At 35.6% G+C, this 23,525-nt stretch overlaps 1 protein-coding gene across 1 annotated transcript in view; it reads left to right on the top strand.

The window, feature by feature from the left end:
* LOC107699320 (ERC protein 2-like) overlaps window positions 1-23,525 on the top strand; it is a gene marked incomplete at its 3' end in the record, with an annotated part of 50,562 nt that overhangs the window by 22,673 nt on the left and 4,364 nt on the right. The window contains exons 3-14 of the mRNA XM_016500582.1: window positions 2,157-2,183; window positions 4,398-4,835; window positions 5,796-5,870; window positions 7,748-7,903; window positions 10,620-10,787; window positions 11,031-11,198; window positions 13,193-13,330; window positions 13,906-14,046; window positions 14,128-14,268; window positions 15,818-15,853; window positions 17,084-17,286; window positions 22,246-22,257. Coding sequence (XP_016356068.1) covers window positions 2,157-2,183; window positions 4,398-4,835; window positions 5,796-5,870; window positions 7,748-7,903; window positions 10,620-10,787; window positions 11,031-11,198; window positions 13,193-13,330; window positions 13,906-14,046; window positions 14,128-14,268; window positions 15,818-15,853; window positions 17,084-17,286; window positions 22,246-22,257 — 1,703 coding nt within the window. The remainder of the gene's footprint in view (window positions 1-2,156; window positions 2,184-4,397; window positions 4,836-5,795; window positions 5,871-7,747; window positions 7,904-10,619; window positions 10,788-11,030; window positions 11,199-13,192; window positions 13,331-13,905; window positions 14,047-14,127; window positions 14,269-15,817; window positions 15,854-17,083; window positions 17,287-22,245; window positions 22,258-23,525) is intronic.

Raw genomic sequence — 23,525 nt, 5'->3', positions numbered from 1 at the left:
GAAAGCTGAACACTTCTGAATGACTCCGCTAATTCAACTCAAACCTCATGCTCTTAAAGGGACAGTTCACCCAGGAATGAAAATATTCAGTTATTGTTCGAAAGGTGACATGAGGGTTAATAAATGATGACAGCATTTTTATTTTTGGGAGAACGGTCCCTTTAAATGCATGGGAACAGCTACCCCATGTATATCTCTGGCTGTAAGGAATGGAGTTTATTCTGGCCACCGTTTTGCAACACAGGGGATTGTGGCTCTTTGCAAACTGTTGTAATTATGCAAATGGAATAATTGGACCGTTTCCTTGAATTCTTTGCCAGCCAAGACAGATTATTGATCGGAGAGGGAAAGAGAAGGAGGAGAGGATAAGGAATAAGGGAAGGAGACAGATAAACAGAAGGGAGAGAGAGACAAATGTCCTGTGTTCTCAATAAACTTCCTGTCCTGAAGGAAACACGATCTATGCTGGGAAGAGTGAATACAACAGAAATAGAGCTGTAGAAATAGTGAGTTTATTCGGTCGACAAATTGAATTAGCCGAACTCTCATCTCCTCTGTTTTTGTGTGTGCCGTGCATATCTAAATGCATTTATCTGTGATAAACGAGTTCACGTGTTAGATTTTGTGTGTGTCTGCTTGCAGTCGAGTGTGAATGTGTGTGGAGTCTGAATTAATTTGCTAATGTGCCTGCAGTAAACATAGACGATTCCCTACAGCTGCATTCGATTCTTTAAGAGGTAATGAGCGCAGACGGAGTGCAGTATCAGCACCGAGTCATAAAAGCCCATTAGTTATTTCTAAAGACAGAATATTGTTAGTTACATTATAAGGATGAGTTAATCTCACAAACCTGCCAAGACCATAACCAGGTCATATTTCACCCCTAAATCAAAATAAAGAAGAAATTATATTTTGCTTAAATACAAAGGGGCTATTTATAATATCACTGAAACTCAAACATACAAATTCTGCATTACAGTAATAAGAATATATATATATATATATATATATATACACCTGTGTGTGTGTGTGTGTGTGTATATATATATATATATATTTATATGTTTATTTAATACACGAGTTTCACAATTTGAGTTGAATTACTGAAATAAATGAACTTTTCCACGACATTCTAATTTATAGAGATGCACCTGTGTGTGTGTGTGTGTGTATATATATATATATATATATATATATATATATTTATATGTGTGTGTATATAAAATCCTATTATACATAATAATAAAAATGAACAATAAATATGCAACTTTTTATCTCACGGTTCTGACTTTTTTCCTCACAGTTCTGAGTTTATAAATTCACAATTCTGAGAAGAAAAATCAGAATTGTGAAATAAATTCTCAAATCCAGGAAAAAGGTCGCAATTACCTTTTTATTTTTTTATTTTTATTTTTAAAAAATCTGAATTGCGAGATGTAGAATTTCGAGAAAAAAAAACAATAAAAAGTTGCAGTGAAATTTAGGGTGAAATATGACTTGGACATTATCTATGTATTTTTCATGAAACAGTATGTCAGTGCAAAAAATCTGAATGCATATATATATATATATATAATGTTTGCATTATCAAATATCAAACACACTAAAACGATGTTGTTTGAGCAGTTTGTATGAGTCCTGTATAGTGTGTGTTTGTCTCTGTGTGAAGAGAATGTATAATGGTGTAAATATACCAGCCCAAAACGGCATTTCTTACATAAGACTGAGGGCCCCTTGATCTGGAACTAAGACAGGCTGGCACAAGCCAGCTCACAGTTCACTCCTGTGTGTCTGAAACAGCACTTCCCTTCCCTCTGCTGGCCAAATGCAGACATTACAATGTCATGACACAATTAAATCCCAGTGCATTTATCCTGTTTAATATCTGACGTCTTTCCAGAATGATCATTCACATTAGCTCTATGACTTCCTATGGCCTTTAATCGTATTTTCCATTCTGTTATGGGTTTTCCATTAACAATGTGTTTGTATACAGTGTCCTGAATGTAAAATGCCACATTATTCTTTGTAATTGAATCCTTTGAATAATGCTATCAATTTGTTTTTGTCTTGTGTCATTGCTTAGTCCATCTCCTTCTGTACTCACTCTGCTGTGTTTCATTGTTTCTGTTTTGTTGCACTCCACAATCATGCAGCACCTGTTGGACGCCAGGAGGACAAAGGTTTGTTGTCATGTTCGCCATCGTGTGCAGAACATGGTACCACACACTCAACGTGAAATGTGTCCCTGATCTTTAAAGAAAACCAGACTGTACCCTGAAACTGATCCCTGGATTCGGATCTCGTGGGTTTCTTTGAGTGTTGTTCTTTTCTATTAGGGATGCACAATAATGGTGACCATGTCAGTATTAGCCAATATTAGGATTTTTAGTTGTGTTGGTCTCATTAGTCCAATATCGAAAGCAGTTATTATCAGCAGATTTTATTTATTTTATTTTTTATTTTATTTAATTATTTTATTTTATTAATGGGTATATTAATTGAAACGTTTCCTTTTTATTTCAAAATTTCTGCGAGATTTCAATTACCATTTTCTATATTGTTATTTGCCTTTGTTATTTTTATCAGTTTTTTTAAAGAAATATTTCCATTTAGCTTTTTTTTTTTGTTTCAGTTGTAGTCATTTTGGTTCTAAAACATTTTATTTAATTCTGTTGCCAAAGTATCTTTTCAAATTTTTTTTTTAATTAATAAATTTTTTAGCTAATATTTACATTTTGTTTTGTTTTTTTTTTCTTCTTTTTTTCAAGTAACTAAAATGATTTTTTATATTTTTATTTAACAATAACAACATGGCTTCATTCATTTTTCTGTAAAGCTACTTTGATACTATATGTATCTTGAAAAGTGGTATGCAAATAAAAGCGAACTGAACTGAATTGACTGAATTTGAAAAAAAGAAATAGGCAAAACTTTATAGATTTCATTGGCAAATAGATTTCATTATCAGCTAACTACATCAGCTAAAATTTTATATCAGTGCATCCCTACTAGCTGCTGATCTGAGACCATTGCTATTTTAATTATCACGTTTAAATGGATCAGATCTTTATATAAGGACAACCTCAATAAGGAACATTTTCCCTTATCTGCTCCTCTTTGCTCCTTCAAGATAAGCTAAGGCGGGGTAGCCGGGACTTAAATAGCTGGTTCTTTCCTAAAATCCTGACCAAAAGCATGCCTGTGATCGTCGACTGAACCGTTTCTTCAGTCAGAATTGTGTGTTCTGTTTGTGATAGCGCAAGGATGTGTAATGATCTAAATTTCCTGATACGAGTGTGGATTATCTGATCCAGTTCTGGGCCCATAAACTCTCTCATTCTGCCGAAGGTGCCACATGTGCCACATAGACCCGAAAACCCCATTATCTTGTGACTATTTCTAGCACAGTTCTTTGTCATTAACCTTATTTAAGGAGCTATTAGTTAGTGTTTTCTCTAGAGAAACCTTATCCTTTCCGGTTTCCTCTCCTAGAATAGACCCCACTGTGGTTTTCCGCTGTATTCTTTATCTGGATATATTTCCAGATATTGCTAAATTGGTCAGTTTAGCTATTCAAAATTTAACTTTCAACATTGATCACAGTCAAAGAAATGGAAAATAGAAGTCATTATGAATGCAAAAATGAACCAGTTAAGTTGTAATCTGTACTCAAACCAGGTATGATGCAGCAATGCTTTAGGCTATCAATTCTAGCCCCGCCCACAGTGAAATCTCATTGGTCCAAAGCAGTGCTATAATATATAATATAGTATAGTATAATTTATATACTATAATAGTATTTATTAATATTTTTAACTAGCTTTTATTTTAAAAGTTTTCATTTTAGTTAAAGTTTTAGTAATTTTCTTATGTGCTGTTGTCGTGTTTATTAGTTTTTGGGGTTTATTTAATTTTTATTTCAGTTTTGGTAATTTTAGTACTTCAACTTCAACTTATTTCAGTTACCAAGGCAAGATTTTTAATTTAAATTTTTTTTTTTAAATCTAGCATTATATTTCATTTTATAACAGCTTTATTTCAGTTACCTAAAACAATTTTTAATAGTTTAGTTTTAGTTAACAACAACAACACTTCTTCCAGCATCAATTACATTCTGATTGGCTTTTGTCACTTTTCAGCTTTTTAACTTACTTGAAGGACAGAAAAATTGCTCGATGCTAAAAAACTTGTTGCCCCACACCTGGTTAGGACACAGTGCAATATGTTTATACATCACAGTGGGGTCTATCTAGCCTTTTTTCCAAAACTAACCTGATATTTCTGACCTCAAAACATGTTCTGAATGGGTCTGGATGAGGATACCTTCTGATTGTTGTCTAAATGAGGATCCCAAGCCATCTTATGTTAATTTCTGCTTTTGTTTCCTTCTCCAGCACCTCCAGTTGACCATCCAGGCCCTGCAGGACGAGTTGAGGACTCAACGCGACCTCAACCATCTTCTCCAGCAGGAGAGTGGGTCGCGGGCCAGTGGCGGAGAACACTTCACCACCATCGAGCTGACCGAAGAGAACTTCCGTCGACTCCAAGCCGAACACGACCGTCAGGCCAAAGAGCTCTTCCTCTTGAGGAAGACGCTGGAAGAGATGGAGCTGAGGATTGAGACGCAGAAACAGACGCTGGGAGCCAGAGACGAGTCCATAAAGAAGCTGTTGGAGATGCTGCAGAGTAAAGGGCTTCCCCCAGCCTCAGGAAGAGCATCAAATGAGGAAGAGCAAGAGCGAGCCAGGCGTATCGCAGAGGCCGAAGCTCAGCTGGGCCACCTAGAGGTGATATTAGACCAGAAGGAGAAGGAAAACCTCCATCTGAGAGAGGTATCAGGTTCTACTCACACTTTTGGGTTGAAAGTGGATTTTGGGCCATGCGTGTTCAGCCAAAAATTAAAATACTGTCATCATTTACTCACTGTTCACTTGTTCAAAACCTGTTTGAGTTTCTTTCTTCTGCTAAACACAAAATAAGATATTTTGAAGAATGCTGGTAACCGAACAGTTAGCGGTGTCCATTGACTTCCATAGTAAGGAAAAAAATACTCTGGAAGTCGATGGCTACCGTCAACTGTTTAGTTACCAACATTCTTCAAAATATCATCTTTTGTGTTCAGCAGCTGAACGAAATTCATACAGGTTTGGAACAACTTGAGAGAATTTTCATTTTTGGTTGAACTATCCCTTTAAAGGTGAAGTTTGTGAATTCTGCTCTGTTAGCGTCACCAGGAATTGCAAAAATGTTTTTGCAAAGTGTTTTCAAACATGAACGTGTAACACTTTTCAAAGCAGATTTTCAAAATATAATAATTCAGGGATAGTCTCCATGGAGCAATCTGAAGTTAAGTGGTTTGCCATCGTAATAATCAGATAGACAGTCAGATGCAACGAAGACAATAACAGCATATGGTCTGTGAAGTCATCTAAACCCAGGAGAAAAACGTGAGGAGATCCATGCCAGTGCTGTTGCAACCACACAGATAGTGTGCATAATTCACTGTGAGCTCAAAGAGAATAAAATAAAACTATAAAAATGTCAAAGAGTGAAAGAGATCAGAATGCACAGTGTGATTTTCAGAAGTAGGACATGTTCCTGGATTGCAATGTTTTGGGTTTTAGGTTTAGGGATAGAGTTAGGGTTAAGTAATGGATTTTAACCTCACACTATAACAAGTAAAAAAAAGTTGTTGTAATAAACAAGAACACCTTTTTTTCTGCAGTGTAGTAGCTCTATTTTTGTGTTATGTGTTTGTCATTATGTTGATTATAATTTATTGTTTCTCCCAGGAGCTTCATCGGAGAAACCAGCTTCACCCAGACCCTGGAAAAACTAAAGCTCTTCAGACTATCATAGAGATGAAGGTAAATATCTGTGAATGCTGTATATTGTATAATATGTACTATACATTACTATTCATAAGTTTGGGTCCTGTACTGTTTTTAAAGAAATTAATACTTTTATTCAACAAGAATGCATTATTTTGATCAAAAGTGACAGTAAAGGCATTTATAATGTTACAAAAGATTTGTATTTCAAATAAATGCTGTTAGTTTGAACTTATTATTCATCAAAGTATTCTGAAAAAAGTATCACGGTTTCCAAAAAATATTAAGCAGTTCAACTATTTTCAACAATGCAAATAATAAGAAATGCTTCTTGAGCAGCAAATCAGCATATTAGAATGATTTCTGAAGGATCATGAGACACTGAAGACTGGAGTAATGGATGTTTGACATCACAGGAACAAATTACATTTTAAAATATATTAAAACAGAAAACAGCTATTTTGAATTGTAATAATATTTCACAATATTACTGTTTTTACTATATTTTTAATCAAATAAATGCAGCCTTGGTGAGCCTGAAAGACTTGTTTTTACAAATAATTAGTTTTGTTATTAGAGAGTGTAGTAATATTTGGCACGCTCCGGCTGCTCAGGAAGAAAAATAGACAGAAAAAGCAAACAGAAAGTGGTCCAGAAAGACAAGAGAAATGTCTGATGGCAAAGCCACTGCAGCATGCTGCTAAATGGCTGAATGAAACAGTAAGTGGGTTTGTGCGCTCACAGGCAGAAGCATTACACACTGCTCTAAAAATAAAGCATGACCTCATGCAAGGCACGCACACACCCCTCGGGTCCACTCTGATTGGAGCTAAATATTACCCAGAGTTCACCACTGCATCCATGTGATACAAAAAGTGTAATGATAGACTCCTATTCAATGTGCAACTTCGCTAATTCGATTTATGCATTTTCCTTGAATCAAAAACCGCAAAAGCCGCTCCACCTGTACTGGTTTCCATTGCTCTTTTAACCTTTAGCATCACCGCTAGTGTTCTCTCGCCCTATTGGCTGAGCAGGGATGCTGATTCTGGTGCCATGGGAACAGGTGGAGTTGTTTACAACACAGAGAGCACAAATGCAGGCGTGGGAGAGGATGACAGAAAAGAGAGCAATGTGATCTGTTTGCTTATGCTCTGAAGATGGATATTATCTTTCATAGAGCCACAAGGTATAATGTTACATTGCATTTAAATGATGAAGGATTTACCATTCAAAGCCTTCAAAATATTGACGATGAGCCTTCGCTTTTTGCCTAAGGAATCGACTCTCTGTGTACAGTATGTGCAAAATGGGATGTTGGTTTTCAAAGGCCTCGTGTGAAAATGGTGCCTATTGATGTCTGTGAAAACAAAAAGACGAGAGAGTGAGCAAGAGAGAGAGAGAGAGGAAGAGAGCGGAAAGGAAGGGCGGGTTAGCGGAGAGAGCATGCGAGAAGGAACAGCAAACGTTCTCTTATGTCTGAATGGGAGATGGACCATATCTAATGCAAAAGACATTGTATTATTTATTTAAAAAGCTGAAGGAGCTGCAACGCTGCAACTTCAGGGAGTTCTCGCAGTCCAAAGAGGCACACGCACAGCTCGCTTTCCCAGAGCGTCTCTCCGCCCGGGCTGAATGTGCGCTCAGTACTACCAAATGGTGATTACATGCTGATCCATTAGCATGAGAGAGACAGATTCTGCTTTGGCTATGCAGCAGTACTGCAGCTACTCACTGGCGATGCTGCAAGACGTTAGAGTTTCGCATATACCTGTCTTCCTCTTGTTTTGATCCCATCTGTTGGGAATAGGGTTTGGCATGCTTCGATCCGTAGAATCGCACCAAAGTTGTCATACTGGCTTAAGATGATGGAGAACAGCGTGGCTAATTTTTCCACTAAATTGTTTATCCAGGACACCAAAATCGCATCCCTGGAACGCAACATTCGGGACCTGGAGGATGAGATACAGATGTTAAAGGCGAATGGATTGCTGAACACGGAGGATCGAGAGGAGGAGATCAAACAGATGGAGGTCTACAAAAACCACTCCAAGTTCATGAAGACCAAGGTAAACTTTTACTTCAGGGAGTTCAAAACTGTAAACAGCCATAGACACAAAGAAATCAGTGTGTTTAGGTAACTTATAAAGTGAAATGCAACATATATCTGATGATATTGATTATCTATGGTGTTTTTTAAGGGATGTTCTCATGTTGTTGTTATTGAATTTGTTGAACTCATAAGTAGGATGACACAAAAGATTTTACTGACCACAACTGTCAAGCTCCAAATAGGAAAAAAAAAAAGCAAAAACCATTATAAAAATAGTGCACACAACTTCCACACACAGTCTTCTAGAAGCCATGTGGTTTACATGAGAAGCAGACTGAAATTTAGGTCAAGATTTGAGTACATAATGACAAAGTTAATTTAATTACTTAATTATTGCTAACAGCCTGAAGATGTATATTGATTTTGCTTGAAGCTTATGCTTTTTTTTTATCATATGAGCAAGATTTTTTGATTAAAGTAAACATGAAATCAATATTGACCCTACTTACTTTCTTAACAAACATTCCTGATATTGTTTTGGATAATAGTAATATTTTTTCTTATTCCAAATTATAATTTATTTATTTTTGTAATCTTGCTTAAAAATGTAAAAATTTGCTTTGTCTCTTAAACAGCTGTCCTATTTACGTTTTCAACCCCTCATATTTCAACCCCTCCCCTGTAATTGCCTGCCATAGTGACACATTGCACAATCCAATTCTTGATGGATAAAAGTCCCACCCTTGATATTTTCACTTTAAATATCGTTTCATATTAACGAAAGGAAATGGGTTGTGAATGCTGTTTCAGGTTTATTTTTAAAGCAAATAAAACAGTAAAGATTTGCAAGATCAGCTATAATATCAGTGATTGGTTAACATGAAAAAAAAAGATCTGCTACTGGTAGCAGCCAAAATTCTGCTTTCAGTCCATATTCCAAATATTACATTGAGCTTCTTTTAAAGAAATAAATGTGTCAGAAAATGTTTAAGTGCAGTAAAGGGTTTTAAGTGTCAGGGAAGTGGCTGAGAACATCCTTGTGGATGTCTTGTGGAATTGTAATGATGGGTTTGCTGAGTAATGCTAGAAGCAGCAGTATTGAAACAGAGTCTATAGCATCTGTGTAAATATTTCTCATGACTTTGCTGACAGTGTTTCCTGTCAAAACACTTCAGTATGTCTGCTGTAGGTTTATTAGAATTTCTTACCTCATAAACTTTGGCTGTTTCCAGTGCCAATAAGTGTACCATGCACTGCGTCTAAAAGTGTCTCGAAACAATACATTGCGTAAGAGGTTGTGGGTAGTATTAGCCAAAAAAGAATCGTTAAAAAACGATTAAAAGAGTAAAAAAATAAGTTGAAATAAAATAAAATATAAATATTAGATGAAAAACTTCAGCTTAAAAAAATAAAATGACCAAAACTATACTAAAATATCAATTAAAGGTAAATAGAAATATTGAAAACACAAAAAAAAATTATAAAAAGCACACAACTGAATTACTAAAAATCTAGCATAGCGTTATTTCTGGCAGGTCACGTTAGCCAAGCTCGCATCAGCTGACTCTCAGCTGATCCCCATCTACCTATGGGAATACGACACCTATCTAAGCATTCATATATAAGGTCCTTCAGTATTATCAACAGTTTTCGCATTGCTCAATAGTTAATTACCCTCCTCCATCCCCAACTCCTCCTCTGTCAGTCAGGATTCAGCCTTATGATTCTCCTTTGAATCAGACTAATTCTAAAATGTGTACATAACATTATTGAACTTTAACGATATCTGCAATACATTTATGTTGGTTCTGTTCTGTTTACCCTGGGGGGGTTATCGCTGCTCTCCCTGCTCTCATCCATGCTAGGCTGCATGGAGGCACAGGGAGTTCTTGCCCAGAACGGAACCATACCGCCAATCCAAACTGTATGCTTATTGTCAATCATCTTTGACGATAGTGGTCCTGACAGAACTGAAAATAAAATTAAAACAAAAACCAAAAATATAAAAATAAGAGCAAATTTTACATTTATTTAAAAAAAATTATATTTACTAATTATAATACATTATTCAGATCAATAATTGCTATACTAAAATATACTAAAATAACACTGCCATCCAGGCCACTTTAACATACTATTTTCAATGTGCAATGATCTGGGTACATACTAATTTTAAAATTGCATACTGAATATGACAGATGCAAATTGGGATTCTGACTTTGTTCTTTTAAACTCATATTTAATTATATTCTGATCCAGAGTTCTGATTGGTTTGATTGATTTGCACCGCATTGCTACTGTTTTTAACTGGCTTGTTTCTTAAAAGAAAAATCGTGTTTGTTAGTGGATTTTTGTGCACGTGTGTGTGGGTATTAATATGTGTGATGTCTTTGCTGTATCTAACATGCTTGTGAGTAAGCTGGGGGTTTTGTTGTGATATTTATAGAACTAATTTAATCAATAATTAATATGGCTGATGTATATTAAATGGGGATTGTGTTCTGAAATCCATCTTTTATGTGAGGAGAGTACAGATGTAGAGAAGAAAATTCCCATGCTCATTTCAGTTTAACTATTAAAAAAACATAGCTGATTAATACATTTTATGACATGATATTGTAAAAATATTTGTTGTCTGGATACTCAGATGTTTTTTAATATTTTATGTGCTGAATGATTTCCCCGTCCTATAAATAACAGAAAATGTTCTTTCTCTGTGCCTTCTTTTTCAGATTGACCAGCTCAAGCAGGAGCTCTCAAAAAAAGAGTCTGAGCTTTTAGCTCTGCAAACAAAACTAGAAACTCTGAATAATCAGAATTCAGACTGCAAACAGCATATTGAAGTGCTCAAAGAGTCTCTCACTGCCAAAGAGCAACGTGCTGCCATCCTACAGACAGAGGTTAAATTTTTATTTTATTTTATTTTATTACTCTATTTTACTTCTTTATTTTTATTTTATTAAGTTTTAACATTTACCTTGGTGCAACTCCTTGTCCCTTAAAATTCTATGTGTATGTGTTATTGTAAATTATTTTATTTTTATGGGATTTTTTTATTTACTCTTTTATTTTATTTCAATGACCACTTGAAGGCATATCTCATCAGCTTTACATGAACTCTTTGCTCATGTTGTGTTGTTTAGGTGGACGCTCTTAGATTGCGTCTGGAAGAGAAGGAATCTTTCCTTAATAAGAAGACGAAGCAACTGCAAGACTTGACAGAGGAGAAGGGAACACTGGCCGGGGAGATCAGAGACATGAAAGACATGCTGGAAGTCAAAGAACGCAAGATAAACGTCCTGCAGAAGAAGGTAAATCTCACTCAAGAATCAAAGGTCAGAGGCCAGTATTCATGGGCCATTAAAAAGGATTGGGGTCGATACAGAGAAGAGTGTGATATGAGCCAGAGCAAGGGGATTTGAAAGCCTGTATATGTAACAGATTTTTCTTATTGCGCACCTATATAGAGTTTTTGGTCCGATTTGTTAGAAAATATACTGAGAAATGGACAATTTATTCTTCATTAATTAGGGAAATACACAGAAAGCTATTTTCTAAAACCTGGTGAGCTGAATTTTGACTAAAAATTGAAGCAGAACTGCTTATATTCTTCACAGATAAGGCAGGATTAGTAAAATGCATTTTAACTGCAGAGCCGCAGGGCATTAGTGTCTTTCTCCCCATATCTTATCTTCTTACCATCTCACCACATGTTTTACTGGGTTCTTCAGCCTTTTTCATGTTGTTCAGTCACTGGAAACATCTCGAGTCAAAAAAGGCTAAACCGTATTTAACTTCTGATCTCTTGCTGTGTGTGCTGGTTTGATCCTTTTTATCATATATTTTAAGTCACATCACAAACAACCTGCTGTATTTCTCAGATATTTATACAAGGAAACACCCTAGTAGCTCCCTTTGCCTTCAACAGCTTCATTTGTTCTTGAAACCCCTTCATATTGCTCCATAACTGGGGGTAACGGGATATTGCACCATTCATCAAAGAAAGCATCCAGTTCTTGGGGGGATGAAGGAAGTGAAATCCAGCCCATTATCTGACCATACAGAACATCATCAGGCATAAATATTCCCACGAGACGCTGCCCGTACCATTAGAGACCAACCGCATGTTTCACAGTCAGCAGTAGATGTTGTGGGCTGAAACATCCTCAGGCTTCCTTCAACACAAACCCGTTCAAATGGAAAACAAGGTGTTTGTTAGACTAGGGTATGCATCTTTGTAAGATGGCCTTAAGAACATGTGGCTTCTTTGTAAGATAGCCTCTAGCAGCTACAGTACATGCAGTATACATCCATTCATGTCCGTAAACATTGACTTACGAATGTTCTTATTGTCAGTGCCATTTGTTGTTATTTGACATTTGCCCTTGTTATTTTGACAGTTCACCCTTTGACACATTAAAATGATGTTTTTGTGACCAATGCATCTACAATTTGTGGGTATATTTGTAACTTTATTGGCTTATAATACTTTTACAATGAATGCTTTAATATTAAAAAAATATTTAGCAGATCTCTTATAGCAATAAGATAACATGACATTAAGTCAAATTTAAACTCCCTTTCTATGTGCTTTATATAAAGGTGAAGTATGTAATATTAGCACCCCTGGTGGCACCAAGTTGAAGTGCAATGCAAGAATGCGTCCTAAAACCTGGAAACGAGTTCCATCGCCCCAAAGTCAATTGTTTTTTTTAATGGGTTTTTGGTGAAATGCTTGAAATAAGGTCTGTGGTAAAAACAAGCTCAATATATGTTCACGTTTTATTCTACGACATAAAATACATCATTAATACCCCACTCATGATTTTTAAAGCTTTTACTTTTTTTTAAAGGAAAACTCATCTACTCACTAGTTGACTTTTTTTTTTACAGCCTCATTGTGTTTATACTCATGCTCTTGCAAACTGTTCTAAACTTAAACTTACCAACTTGTAGATTTTAAATAAATATTAATATAGAGTTGTTGTGGTCGTGATGTTGAAGTCATGCGACTGTGATATAGTTCATTTATAGCCTAACTTTTTACTTCTGGCAATTGTATTTAGGCTTGAAGATTCATAACAATTGCATTAATTTGTAAAGATTATCATGATGAACAAAACATCTAAGAATCATTAACTTTTGTTGGTCACAGAGCTTATTTTCTGCCATAATCCAAAAGGCAATTTAAAAATCACATTGGCTTTTTGTTGAGTTTGCAATCAAAAGAGAACTCCAAACTCTCAATTAACGGTTCGATGGTTGCTAAATCCAGACTGGTTTTTATCATCTTCCTCTCTCTCAGATTGAGAACCTTCAGGAGCAGCTGAGGGATAAAAATAAACAGCTCGGGAATCTAAAGGACAGGGTGAAGTCTCTCCAGACGGACTCCAGCAACACTGATACTGCCCTCGTCACGCTAGAGGAAGCCCTGTCTGAGAAGGTGCCAGAAATTGTCCCAAACAAGTGGAAGTGGAAATGAAAATGTAGGCCAGAAGCACATAAAATTAGAGCTGCCGCATATACAGTATGCTAATTTAGGTTTTTGGTGAAAGCTGACACTTTTCACTATAAATGAAGTTCAAAGTTCGAGAAATTGCCTTTGACAACAGGCTGTGTATGACATTTTCAGAGTATTTTACACTTAGGAAATAAATTGTGCCTGCTGATAGCATTGTTTATTTGCATGCACTGTGTTGATTTAGCACCTGATTCTCTAAAGGAATTATGCAAATCAGGTAACAAAGAAAACGTGGCCAAAAAATGTATTAAGTATACAGCACATTTCTCAGCATTCAGGCCAGATGCCTGGAGACCACGATGATCTGGTACACTTTACTCAGATTCTACAGCATTTTTCCAACTTTACGGCAAGTTTTTGTGAATTTACCCCCTAATCTGTGAAGAATGAAGACGTTTACTGACATTTATTTATAAACCTTGAGTGTTACAGAAGTGGAAATTGTTTTAGCGTGCTCAATTAGCCGCGAGTTCAGGTGCAATGTGTTTTTGTCACAGGAACGAATTATCGAGCGCCTGAAAGAGCAAAGGGAGAGGGAAGACCGAGAGAGAATGGAGGAGGTGGACTCATATAAAAAAGAGAATAAAGACCTTAAAGAGAGGGTGAACTCTTTACAAGTGGAGCTAACAGAGAAAGAGGTACGTCAGTGATTGCGTGTGTGTCTTGTTTCAGTTGTGTTTCTGGGAGGTTTTGATCGGACTGTCTTGCTCTTCCTCCAGTCGAGTCTCATAGATTTAAAAGAACACGCCTCCTCGCTGGCCTCGTCAGGTGTTAAGAAAGACTCCAAACTCAAGTCCCTTGAGATCGCAATCGAGCAGAAGAAAGAGGAATGCAGTAAACTGGAGACACAGTTACAAAAGGTATGATTTTCCTTCTGACATCTTGATAATTCGATATTGGACATTTTCGGATTATCAGCATCAGTTGTTAACTGTGCATCTTAACAGAAATTAATATTAACAGAAGTGGCTGTTCCTCTGTGTGTCAACATCTAGGATATACTGACAGTTTTGCAAATAGAAAATGCACATTTTTGTTTTCAAATATTTTTAGTTATTAAATATTGTGTAAAATAAAACTTAATTTTTTATTATTTAATTTTAGCAATCATGTGAATTTAGAATTTCAGATCTTTTTTCAGAAGTTTCATATTACGATTATTACATTATATAATTATACTATACAATTTTACAATCTAAACTTGTAAAAGTATGCATATATATATATATATATATATATATACAGCATATATTTGTTCAAAAGTGAAAATAAAGACTTTTACATTGTTCTAAAAAATTAAATGCTGTTCTTTTGAACTTTCTATTCATTAAAGAATTCCTTAAAAATATTAAAAAAGAACAACTGATTTCAACATTGTTAACAATAAGAGATTTTTCTTGAGCAGCTAATCAGCATTTTTGATTTCTGAAGGATCATGTGACACTGAAGACTGGAGTAATGATGCTGAAAATTCAGCTTTGTCATAGAAATAAATTACATTTTAAAATATATTCAAATAGAAAGTAGTTATTTATGTTGCAAAAGAATTTCACAATATTACAGTTTTCCTGTAATATTCAGTGTTTTTAATCAAATAAATGCATAAGAGACTTCTTTCAAAATGTAAAAATTAAACATGTTAAAAATCTTAAAAATTTCACAGAAGTTTTGTACGGTAGTGTATGTGTTATAAGCATAACAATCTTTTGGAAATGTTTTTTCCAATCTTTTTTAAAAGACCAAAACTTTTTGTACAAAGGAGTTCATGTGCTCAATTTCACAAATGTGCTGATTTGATTGACAGTGCAAAGTGTTTTTTCTGTTTCTGTTCATTTTTAATTGATCCCAGGTTTTCTCTGTGGTCTCACTGAATATATTTTGCCAGTATATGCTCTAGGAATATCTACCTTTTTAAACCCCATATCAATCAATCTTTAATTTTCACCACTAGAATTACGTTCAATGATTTAGCCAGTTTTTTCATTGAATGTGTTTTCTCCATCATCTTAATGGTCACTCATTTTAGAGGGCATCATGGGAACTGTATAAAAGTATTTATGAGATGTCTTTGTCTAATTTCTCTTATTTGACAGTAGCTGTGTCTCAAAACCTAGCGAATTGCCTACTTAAATGGCATTTTTGGGTGCCGTGGGCACATAGTTCAGTTAAAACATTTGAAATGTGACTGTGATGATCACAAATGCTGTCTAGGAAGGTGACTGACTCTGATCTGACACTCAGTCAGCTTCGTTTTGTTCTTGTGTTGCTCTCTGGTTATTTATATTCTCCTGTGTAGAACATTATCATTATCCTGAAAGAAGAGCTAATGATAAAGCTTGTGCTGTTTTACTGATCCCTTCATCCTCCTCCTCTTCCTCATATCCCATGATTCCCTCCTTTGCAATGTAGCAAGCAGAGCAGCTGTTCAGTCAAATGAACAATCCCGTAAGTGTCTCTCTGGATCTGTATACTAGCACACATTGAAAACATGAGGACACTATACTCTTAGTTTCTTTCTTTACCCTTAACTTGTAAAGGTCTGCAAATAATTCAACCCCTGCTGCCTTATAGAAAGAAGGGGTTCTAATTTATGGTCTGATGAACTTTATAGTTCAGGAACAATATAATATGTATATTAGGTAGGTACAGCTTTTCATAATTATGTGAAATGTCACGTACAAATATCTGGACGTCTGGTTATTTTTGGAGGTTTTTGCAGTTGCAGGTTATTTGGGGTCTTGCATATAGAGGAATGTAAATAATTTAATGTATAGTAAATTGTGCATTACAAAAATTTAATTTGAGTATTAATTATTTTATTTTATTATTAAAAAAAAAAAATTAATCCATAGTTCTGGTGCAATACAGATATTTTCAGCATCTTGCATGTGCATCCTGTTTAATATCCATTATATTAATTTATTGTTTTTATCATATAAACTGTACGTAGTGACAACAATGAGACGAAACCAACAGGATTAAAACAGAATTAATTGGGATTCAAGGGCATTCTGTGAAATGTTGAAAAACTGTATTGTTTCCTCATGCTTCCAATGTTTCCTTGAAATTAATACCCAGATAATTGAACACGCATATGTCTGAAGGCAAACGCATTGCAAAGAACCTTACCACTGAACCATGGAGCTAAAATCCACATTTGCATGTTGCATTGCATGTTCCTGTTTTGTGAGTTTAATTCCTCTCATGTTATGTGAACTTTTTGAGAATCTGGTTTGTCAGCTTTGATCTGTTGCAACTTTTGGTTTTATGACCACATTATTATCATGTTATCGCTTTCTTAAATTTTGTATTGTGTGTGATCCATTGTTCAGCTTGCAGATGTATGTTGTGTTTCAGAGTGCTTACAGTGTTTTAATAATGAAGCAAGGCCGCATTTGAATATTGCAAAGAAAATTATGCATAACTGCAGCTTCCTCAGTTTTACAGTATGACATGATCTCCTATATTTAGTTTTAACTGCAACAAGCCAAATAAGCACATTTAATCTTCAGGATTTATGCATTTAAAGCTTGGCTAATTATCTGCTTTGTGGAGCCAAAGAGCCCTCTAGTCTGCAATACTGGTGTATGTGTTGGTTATAGAACTGGGAATGTTTCTTCATGAATTGATTTTAACTGGTTTCTATGGTGATGCCTTCCAATGATCCTCATACAGAAGGCTCATGAAGTGGAGGTGCAGCAAAGCTCACGAGGGAACCCTGAGTATGTGGACCGAGTCAAACTTCTGGAAAAGGAGGTGTCTTTCTACAAAGATGAGTCCAGCAAATCCCAGGTCGAGGTCGAGAGGTTACTGGAGATTCTGAGTGAGGTGGAGACGGAGAAAAACGACAAGGATAAGAAGATCGCAGAACTGGAAAGGTGAGAAAAAGTCACTTGTTTACTTTCTAAATGCTTTTGGAAGTGTGATGTTGAGCATTCAAATCACATTGACACTACCAGTTTGTTTGTTTTTTCGCATGAATTTGTATGATTTTGAAAAGCCTTTGATCTAATACTTATACTTAAATACTTGAAATTAGTTTTGTAGAAAAACATAATTTGTGACTTTGTACATTTATTGTAGTATATGCTGTATAAATGCATTACAAAATAATTGTATTTAATGCATGTAATGCATACATATGTGCATACAGTACAATACAATAAATGCATAGTTATTTTTAAAAAAAGTAAAAAAAATTAAATAATAATAATTAAATGAGTTTGGCCAGATAATTATGCAAGCATTTCTTTACAAAATAAAATATTTAATTAATAAAAAAATTTTAACAAATGATTTTGGCCATGTAGTGTGATAGTGTTTCCGACACGGGATAAAACTTTAACATAAAACTTTAACTTTTTTTAACATACTTACATTTGTGTTATTTTAATGTTTTTCTAAAATGTTAAAAGTAGTATTAATAGACAATGAATAAACATGTCCAAACATTCCTTTGTAGCGTAAATATTGGAATTCAGGTGAATTTTATACGATTTGACGAGCTGAAAATGATTTCTGATGCCTGTATGAGTTTCATAATGCAGCATCAGGACTGATCTCTCGTTTTGCTGTTATCTTGGGCTTTGACAGCATCGGTTGACAGTTTCTACTGTACTTAATATCAAATTCTGCTGGGGTATAACATCAAAATGCTGATATCAAGGGCCGTTTTGTTACTGAGGCGGTACAAACCATGCTGCACTCTCAGAGCTGGTCATCTCCTTGAGATGAAATATGATGATGATTGCAAATATTTATGCTGTTTCCTGAAATCATGCATTCATGAGGTCATCAGTATTCTGTGTGTTTCTGACATGTTCTGAATATTGATATTGAGCTCGTGATTAGTGGTTGTGAACTGCCTTCTCTTCATGCGCCATGATGACTGCTATTCCCGACAGATCTGTGTGCGTTTTGCCATGTTCACATACAACTGCCTTCATATCTCTTTACTCTTCTTCTAAATTCTTATGTTTAGTTGTTGAGTAGTTCATCTAAGATATCAGGTCCATGCTAGTCATATATGTTCGGGTTGTACATCATCTGAAATGGGCGTTCACACTAACAGCAATTTCAAAGTGACTGTAATTGATTGAGATATGACACAACAAAGTCATGAAAGGTTCAATTTCATGCAAATAAGCAGTAATGCAATTAGTGGATAATACTAAATATGTCTAATTTCTAATTCTCTCGATATATAATATATATAATGCAAAACATCGACTAGCCATAGTAGAAATTATCAGCATTCCAAGTGAGTTTGATTTATGCATTTATCACGCATTATGCAGTGCTGCAGTTTGCACTTTATATACACTTTTTCCTTAAAATAGAGCATCGAACATTAAGTTCAGTTCCTCGTAGGTTCTCCAGCTCTCGCTCAAAGTCTCGTTGCTTTTTCTCGGTTGACATGCTCATGCTTTAGTGTTAATGTGGTTTAATTAACCATGTGTGTTTCTGTTCTGTTTTTTTACCATCTCGCCAACTCTTTCTCTGTTCTGTCTGTTGGTCTTTCTCTTTTTCCGACCTCCTTCTCTTCCTCCTGTTCTTCCATGTTCCTTCATCTTCTGTCATAAAACACTAATTTCTTGTTTAAAATTTCTTGTCCATCCTCATGTTTTTCCTATCCTGCATTTCCTCTGCATTTCTCTCATTGGCTCCTCAATTTCTGTATTTAACCAATTGAAATTCAACATTGTGTGTCCGCTGCCCCCCAGCAGATTGGGGGCATGGTGTGGGACTTCCTGGGAAAGTGAGTGCTCTGTACTGGCACCACGGCTCGGCTGCATTTATCTGTCTGCAACTGCAACTGTTGTGTGCCTGCTTGATGCCTTGATGCCCCTGTTGCACGGCTGTCTCTCATTCACTGGTTTTTCTTACCAAGAAATACATTATTTTGTTCTTTATAATGTGGGAAATATGTGCCAGATTGCATTGATGTAAAAATCCGTGGACTGAGACAGCTCAGAAAATAATATGTGTGTATCGTGTGTTTTGTGGTTGTGTTTGCTGTTTCTTGTGCATGTGTGGGGCTCTCTTCCAAACCCTAGTGAGATGCCTCGCTGTTTAATGTCTACATAGGCATCATCCTAACCAAGATGGAGCCTCATAAGTGGGTGATTAAAAAATTATGAAAAAGTTTCTTAGTGGGCAGCAATTCAGTCATTACAAAAACAGTGCTCAAGAAATCTGTATAATGCTAACATTTGATTTCAAGAGAGTCTGATGCTGCATGTTGCTAAGCTAATAACTCAATAGAAATATTAACTAAGTGCATTTGAAAAAGTATTAAATAAAATATGATTATAAAATTAAATTATACAATTTCCCTCATTTGCCATTTTGATCTCGTTGCAGTACATTCTGGGGTTGCTGTATATAAAAAAAGTTCAAAAGTTTGGGTCAGTAGTTTTAATTTTAGTTTTAATAAATAGTTTTAATAAAGTTTTATTCAGCAAGGATGCATTAAATTGGCCAAAAGTGACAGTAAAGACATTTAAAAAGTTACAGGAGATTTCTATTTCAAATAAATGCTGTTCTTTTGAACTTTCTATTGATCAAAAAATACAGAAAAAAAATGTATCACAGTTTTCTCAAAAATAATAAGCAGCTTATTTCCGCATTAGTAATAATGTTGTTTCTTGAGCAGCAAATCAGGATCATGTGACACTGACAAGAAAAAAAATCAGCTTTACCATTACAGGAATAAATGACATTTTTATAACATATTCAAATAAAAATTTAATTTTTCACAGTATACCGTTTACTGAATTTTTTATCAAATAAATGCAGCCTTAGTGAGCATAAGATATTTTTTCCATAAACATTCAAAAAATCTTGCAGAACCCCAATCTTGCAGAAGAATACATTTAATGCTACCTTAGATTTTGGCCATGACTACATATCTTATATATTGCTGTCTGCAGACTTCCTTTTGGTAGTGGTGCCTAAACTATGTTGCCTGTAGGTAGGAAACTCACTAGGCTTTGGAACTGTGCTAATGTGTACATCAACCAGAGTGCAAGTTTTCCTTTTATGATTATATCTGTTCTATAAGATTTTTTATTTTTTATTCATTTTTGTTTTCGGTATAGTAAATATAGAATGTGAAAAAGCTCAGTTTTAATCGAAATGGTTCCTCAGTTTCAGCACAATAATTTTCTTTCACATAGTGTCATATGTGTGATAACTGCACACTGGAAATATCTGTCGTGTTGATGTTGGCATGGCAACATGTAGATGTAGTCATTCTCTAAAATTACACCAAGATTAAAGGGATCATTCACCTAAAAAATAAAAATTCTGTCATTAATTACTCACCCTCATGTCATCAGGCTGATTTTCTTTCTTCCATGAAATACAAAAGAGGAAGTTGAGGGCTGTTCATACCAACGACAATAACTATAAAATAAAGTTTTAATAATCATTCTGCTTTTATGAGAATTGGGAGGTTCACACCACAGCTGTAACGATAACGACACAGAGGAAAAATATAGTTGGAATCACTTTCAGAATGATTTTTGTCAAGTTGGTGAATGATTAAAATCACTGACAGCCAATCAGAATCCATCCTGCTTTAAAGAACTCGAGCATTTAAAGCGGCAGACAACAAAACTGCAGCTCATGCTATTATAAACACAACATTATCATCTGTTGGTGTGGATGCTAATATTGTTATAATTTTTTTCTTTGTTGTTGGTGTGAATGGGCCTTTGGACAGAATGTCCTGTCAGAAAGTGAATGAGAACGAATCCTGTTGAACTCCAAAAAATGACAAAAAGTCAACACTGAAATGTAATATAAATAGTTTGTATGTATGGCTTGTGCATTATATTCCAAGTCTTCTCAAGTTATACAATGGATTTGTTTAAGTATTTTATTATATTTAAGTCAATATTTACTAAAAAACAATAAATCACACCTCCTGTGTGCTCTATTGAAGAAAGAAAATCATGCATGTCCAAAACTACACACGGGTGAGTAAATGACGACATTATTTTCATTTTTAGGTGAACTATTCTTAAAATTATACTTTAAATAATACAGTGGTTTTCACTTAGATCTAACTAATGCTATTTTTAGGAATCTTGGTGTATTTTATTCCACCCTGCTTAAATGACATGTTAACTTGTTCTGCAGTTGTTACTCTACTTTGCACACAAACGCTTCAGTGATCTCTGTGCTTGCCGCTTGGTGTTGCTGGCATACGAGGGCTCTGAAAATGAGCAGAGCCCTGTTTCCTGACCCTTGAACACTCATTTCACATGTCATCTTTCTGCTTCCTAACACAATCTCTCCTCCCTTCCCTCTCACTCTTCTGAATGATCCTCTCCATCCCCTCCCACCTCAGCCTGCGAAATCCCCTCAAAACGGCCGTCTCATCGGCCTGCATGAGACGTTCTGCAGCATTTCAGGCCCTGTTTTGCTCTGTGAATGAGCTGGGTGCTTTAGGTAGGGTCTAGTATTCCTCAAGTAGGTTTGCACCCTCATGCCTGAGCGCTCTTGCCCTGTTTGCCACCCCCGTGCGGCTCAGCTGGTTGGATTGCTGCATGTTGGCACTCTCACGGGCCCCTGCAGATCTGGACTCAGTGGCGTATCCACTGACGGTGATGATTTGAGATGATAGTGTTGTGCATCCTGCCTTGCTGACTTCAGGAGCCGTTCTAAACCACTCCTAGTTTCTCATTTGACTCTTTCCAGCTGTTTTCTGCTTCTTCGTTTTGATGAATTCTAAAGTTTTATTTCTCCTTTCCTTCCTGTTTGCTGTGTTGCGGCTTCTCTTCCTTCCCATTCCTGCCCTTCCTGTATCCCTCCTCTTTCTCCACCGTCAGTCTTGCGCCCAGGTAAGTTGGTTGTTCCTCAGGTGTTCACCCTCCCTTCTGAGCAATAACCAAGCGTGTTTTGTTCATGTGATGTTAGAAAAAGAACTATTTTTCCTCACATTTGCATCGTGTGTTGTTGTCAAAGTTATGAGTCATATTTCATGGTGATGTTGTGTTGTGCTGTGTTGTGTTGTTATTTGCACTTAATAATCACACATACAGCAGGGCTGTACAGTGCGACATATATGTCGCACGTGCTACGAAATAACTGGTCTGTGCTATGAATAAATTTACCACTGTAGCACGCGTGCTATACAGTTTTGCATGTTCATAACACAGCCGCTTAATAGTGTGAAGTGATTTCGTTGTGCTTGTTTGTGTGTGTGAGATTGATTATACTTGGTAGTTAGGGGTGTGCGAATGTGCTGTTCTGCATTCGCTTTTTCTGAGCGCGTACTCATGAAGTGCGCTCACACTGAGAGCCTGTCAAAAAGCACCTAATTATTGGACTAAGTTGTCTTTCGCCTCTGATTGATTTAGTGTCTAATACTGTCAAAATGTACCTGAAAAATGAAGCACTGTTTGTGTTTCTTATTTTCTAATAACAAAGATAAAATAATGACAAAGATTATTATCTTTGCTCACTTTGGCCTAAATGTCTGCCATTCCTTTTTTATTTTATATTTTGTTAAGGTGTAAGAGGTGTTATGTTTCTGCACTCTTCCATTTTTAGCAAATTAAGAAAACTTTGTCTAAAAACAATTTTTGTGATGGTTTGTATTTTTTGTGCTCTGTATGGAACATCAGTGCCTGTTTAAGTGATGAACTCCATTACTTGTGTTTGTTTTCAGACATGATAACAGACGTTTTATACTTGTGCTACAACTTTTTGGCCTGTGCTACAAAACTTTCAACCTCTGTAGCACCAGTGCTATGTGAAAAAAAAGTTAACGTACAGCCCTGCATACAGTGACCCCAAACTTGTATTTGGACACTTAAAACACACTCAGTCAAAATATCATTACATTATATAATGAAAACCAACTGGCTTTTTGCAAACAAATTATGACTTTTGAGTGGATGCATTGAAATCTCATACAATTTTTCCAGTATAAATTTCCAAAACATTCTTAAATCAAGAAACATTTACTTAAGAAGCAAAATGACACATAAAGTCATGTTGTCTGGAAAAAAAATCTAAATCAAGTGACTTAAAATGAGATTTAAAAAAAATAAAAATCTGCCAATAGGGTAAGAAAAATACATTTGTTTTCCCTTTGAGTTAAGTT

Source organism: Sinocyclocheilus anshuiensis, unplaced genomic scaffold, assembly GCF_001515605.1.
Source record: "Sinocyclocheilus anshuiensis isolate Anshui unplaced genomic scaffold, SAMN03320099.WGS_v1.1 scaffold313, whole genome shotgun sequence".
Lineage (NCBI taxonomy): Eukaryota > Metazoa > Chordata > Actinopteri > Cypriniformes > Cyprinidae > Sinocyclocheilus > Sinocyclocheilus anshuiensis.
Note: the sequence above shows the minus strand (reverse complement) of the source record. Positions and strands in the feature narration are given on the sequence as shown.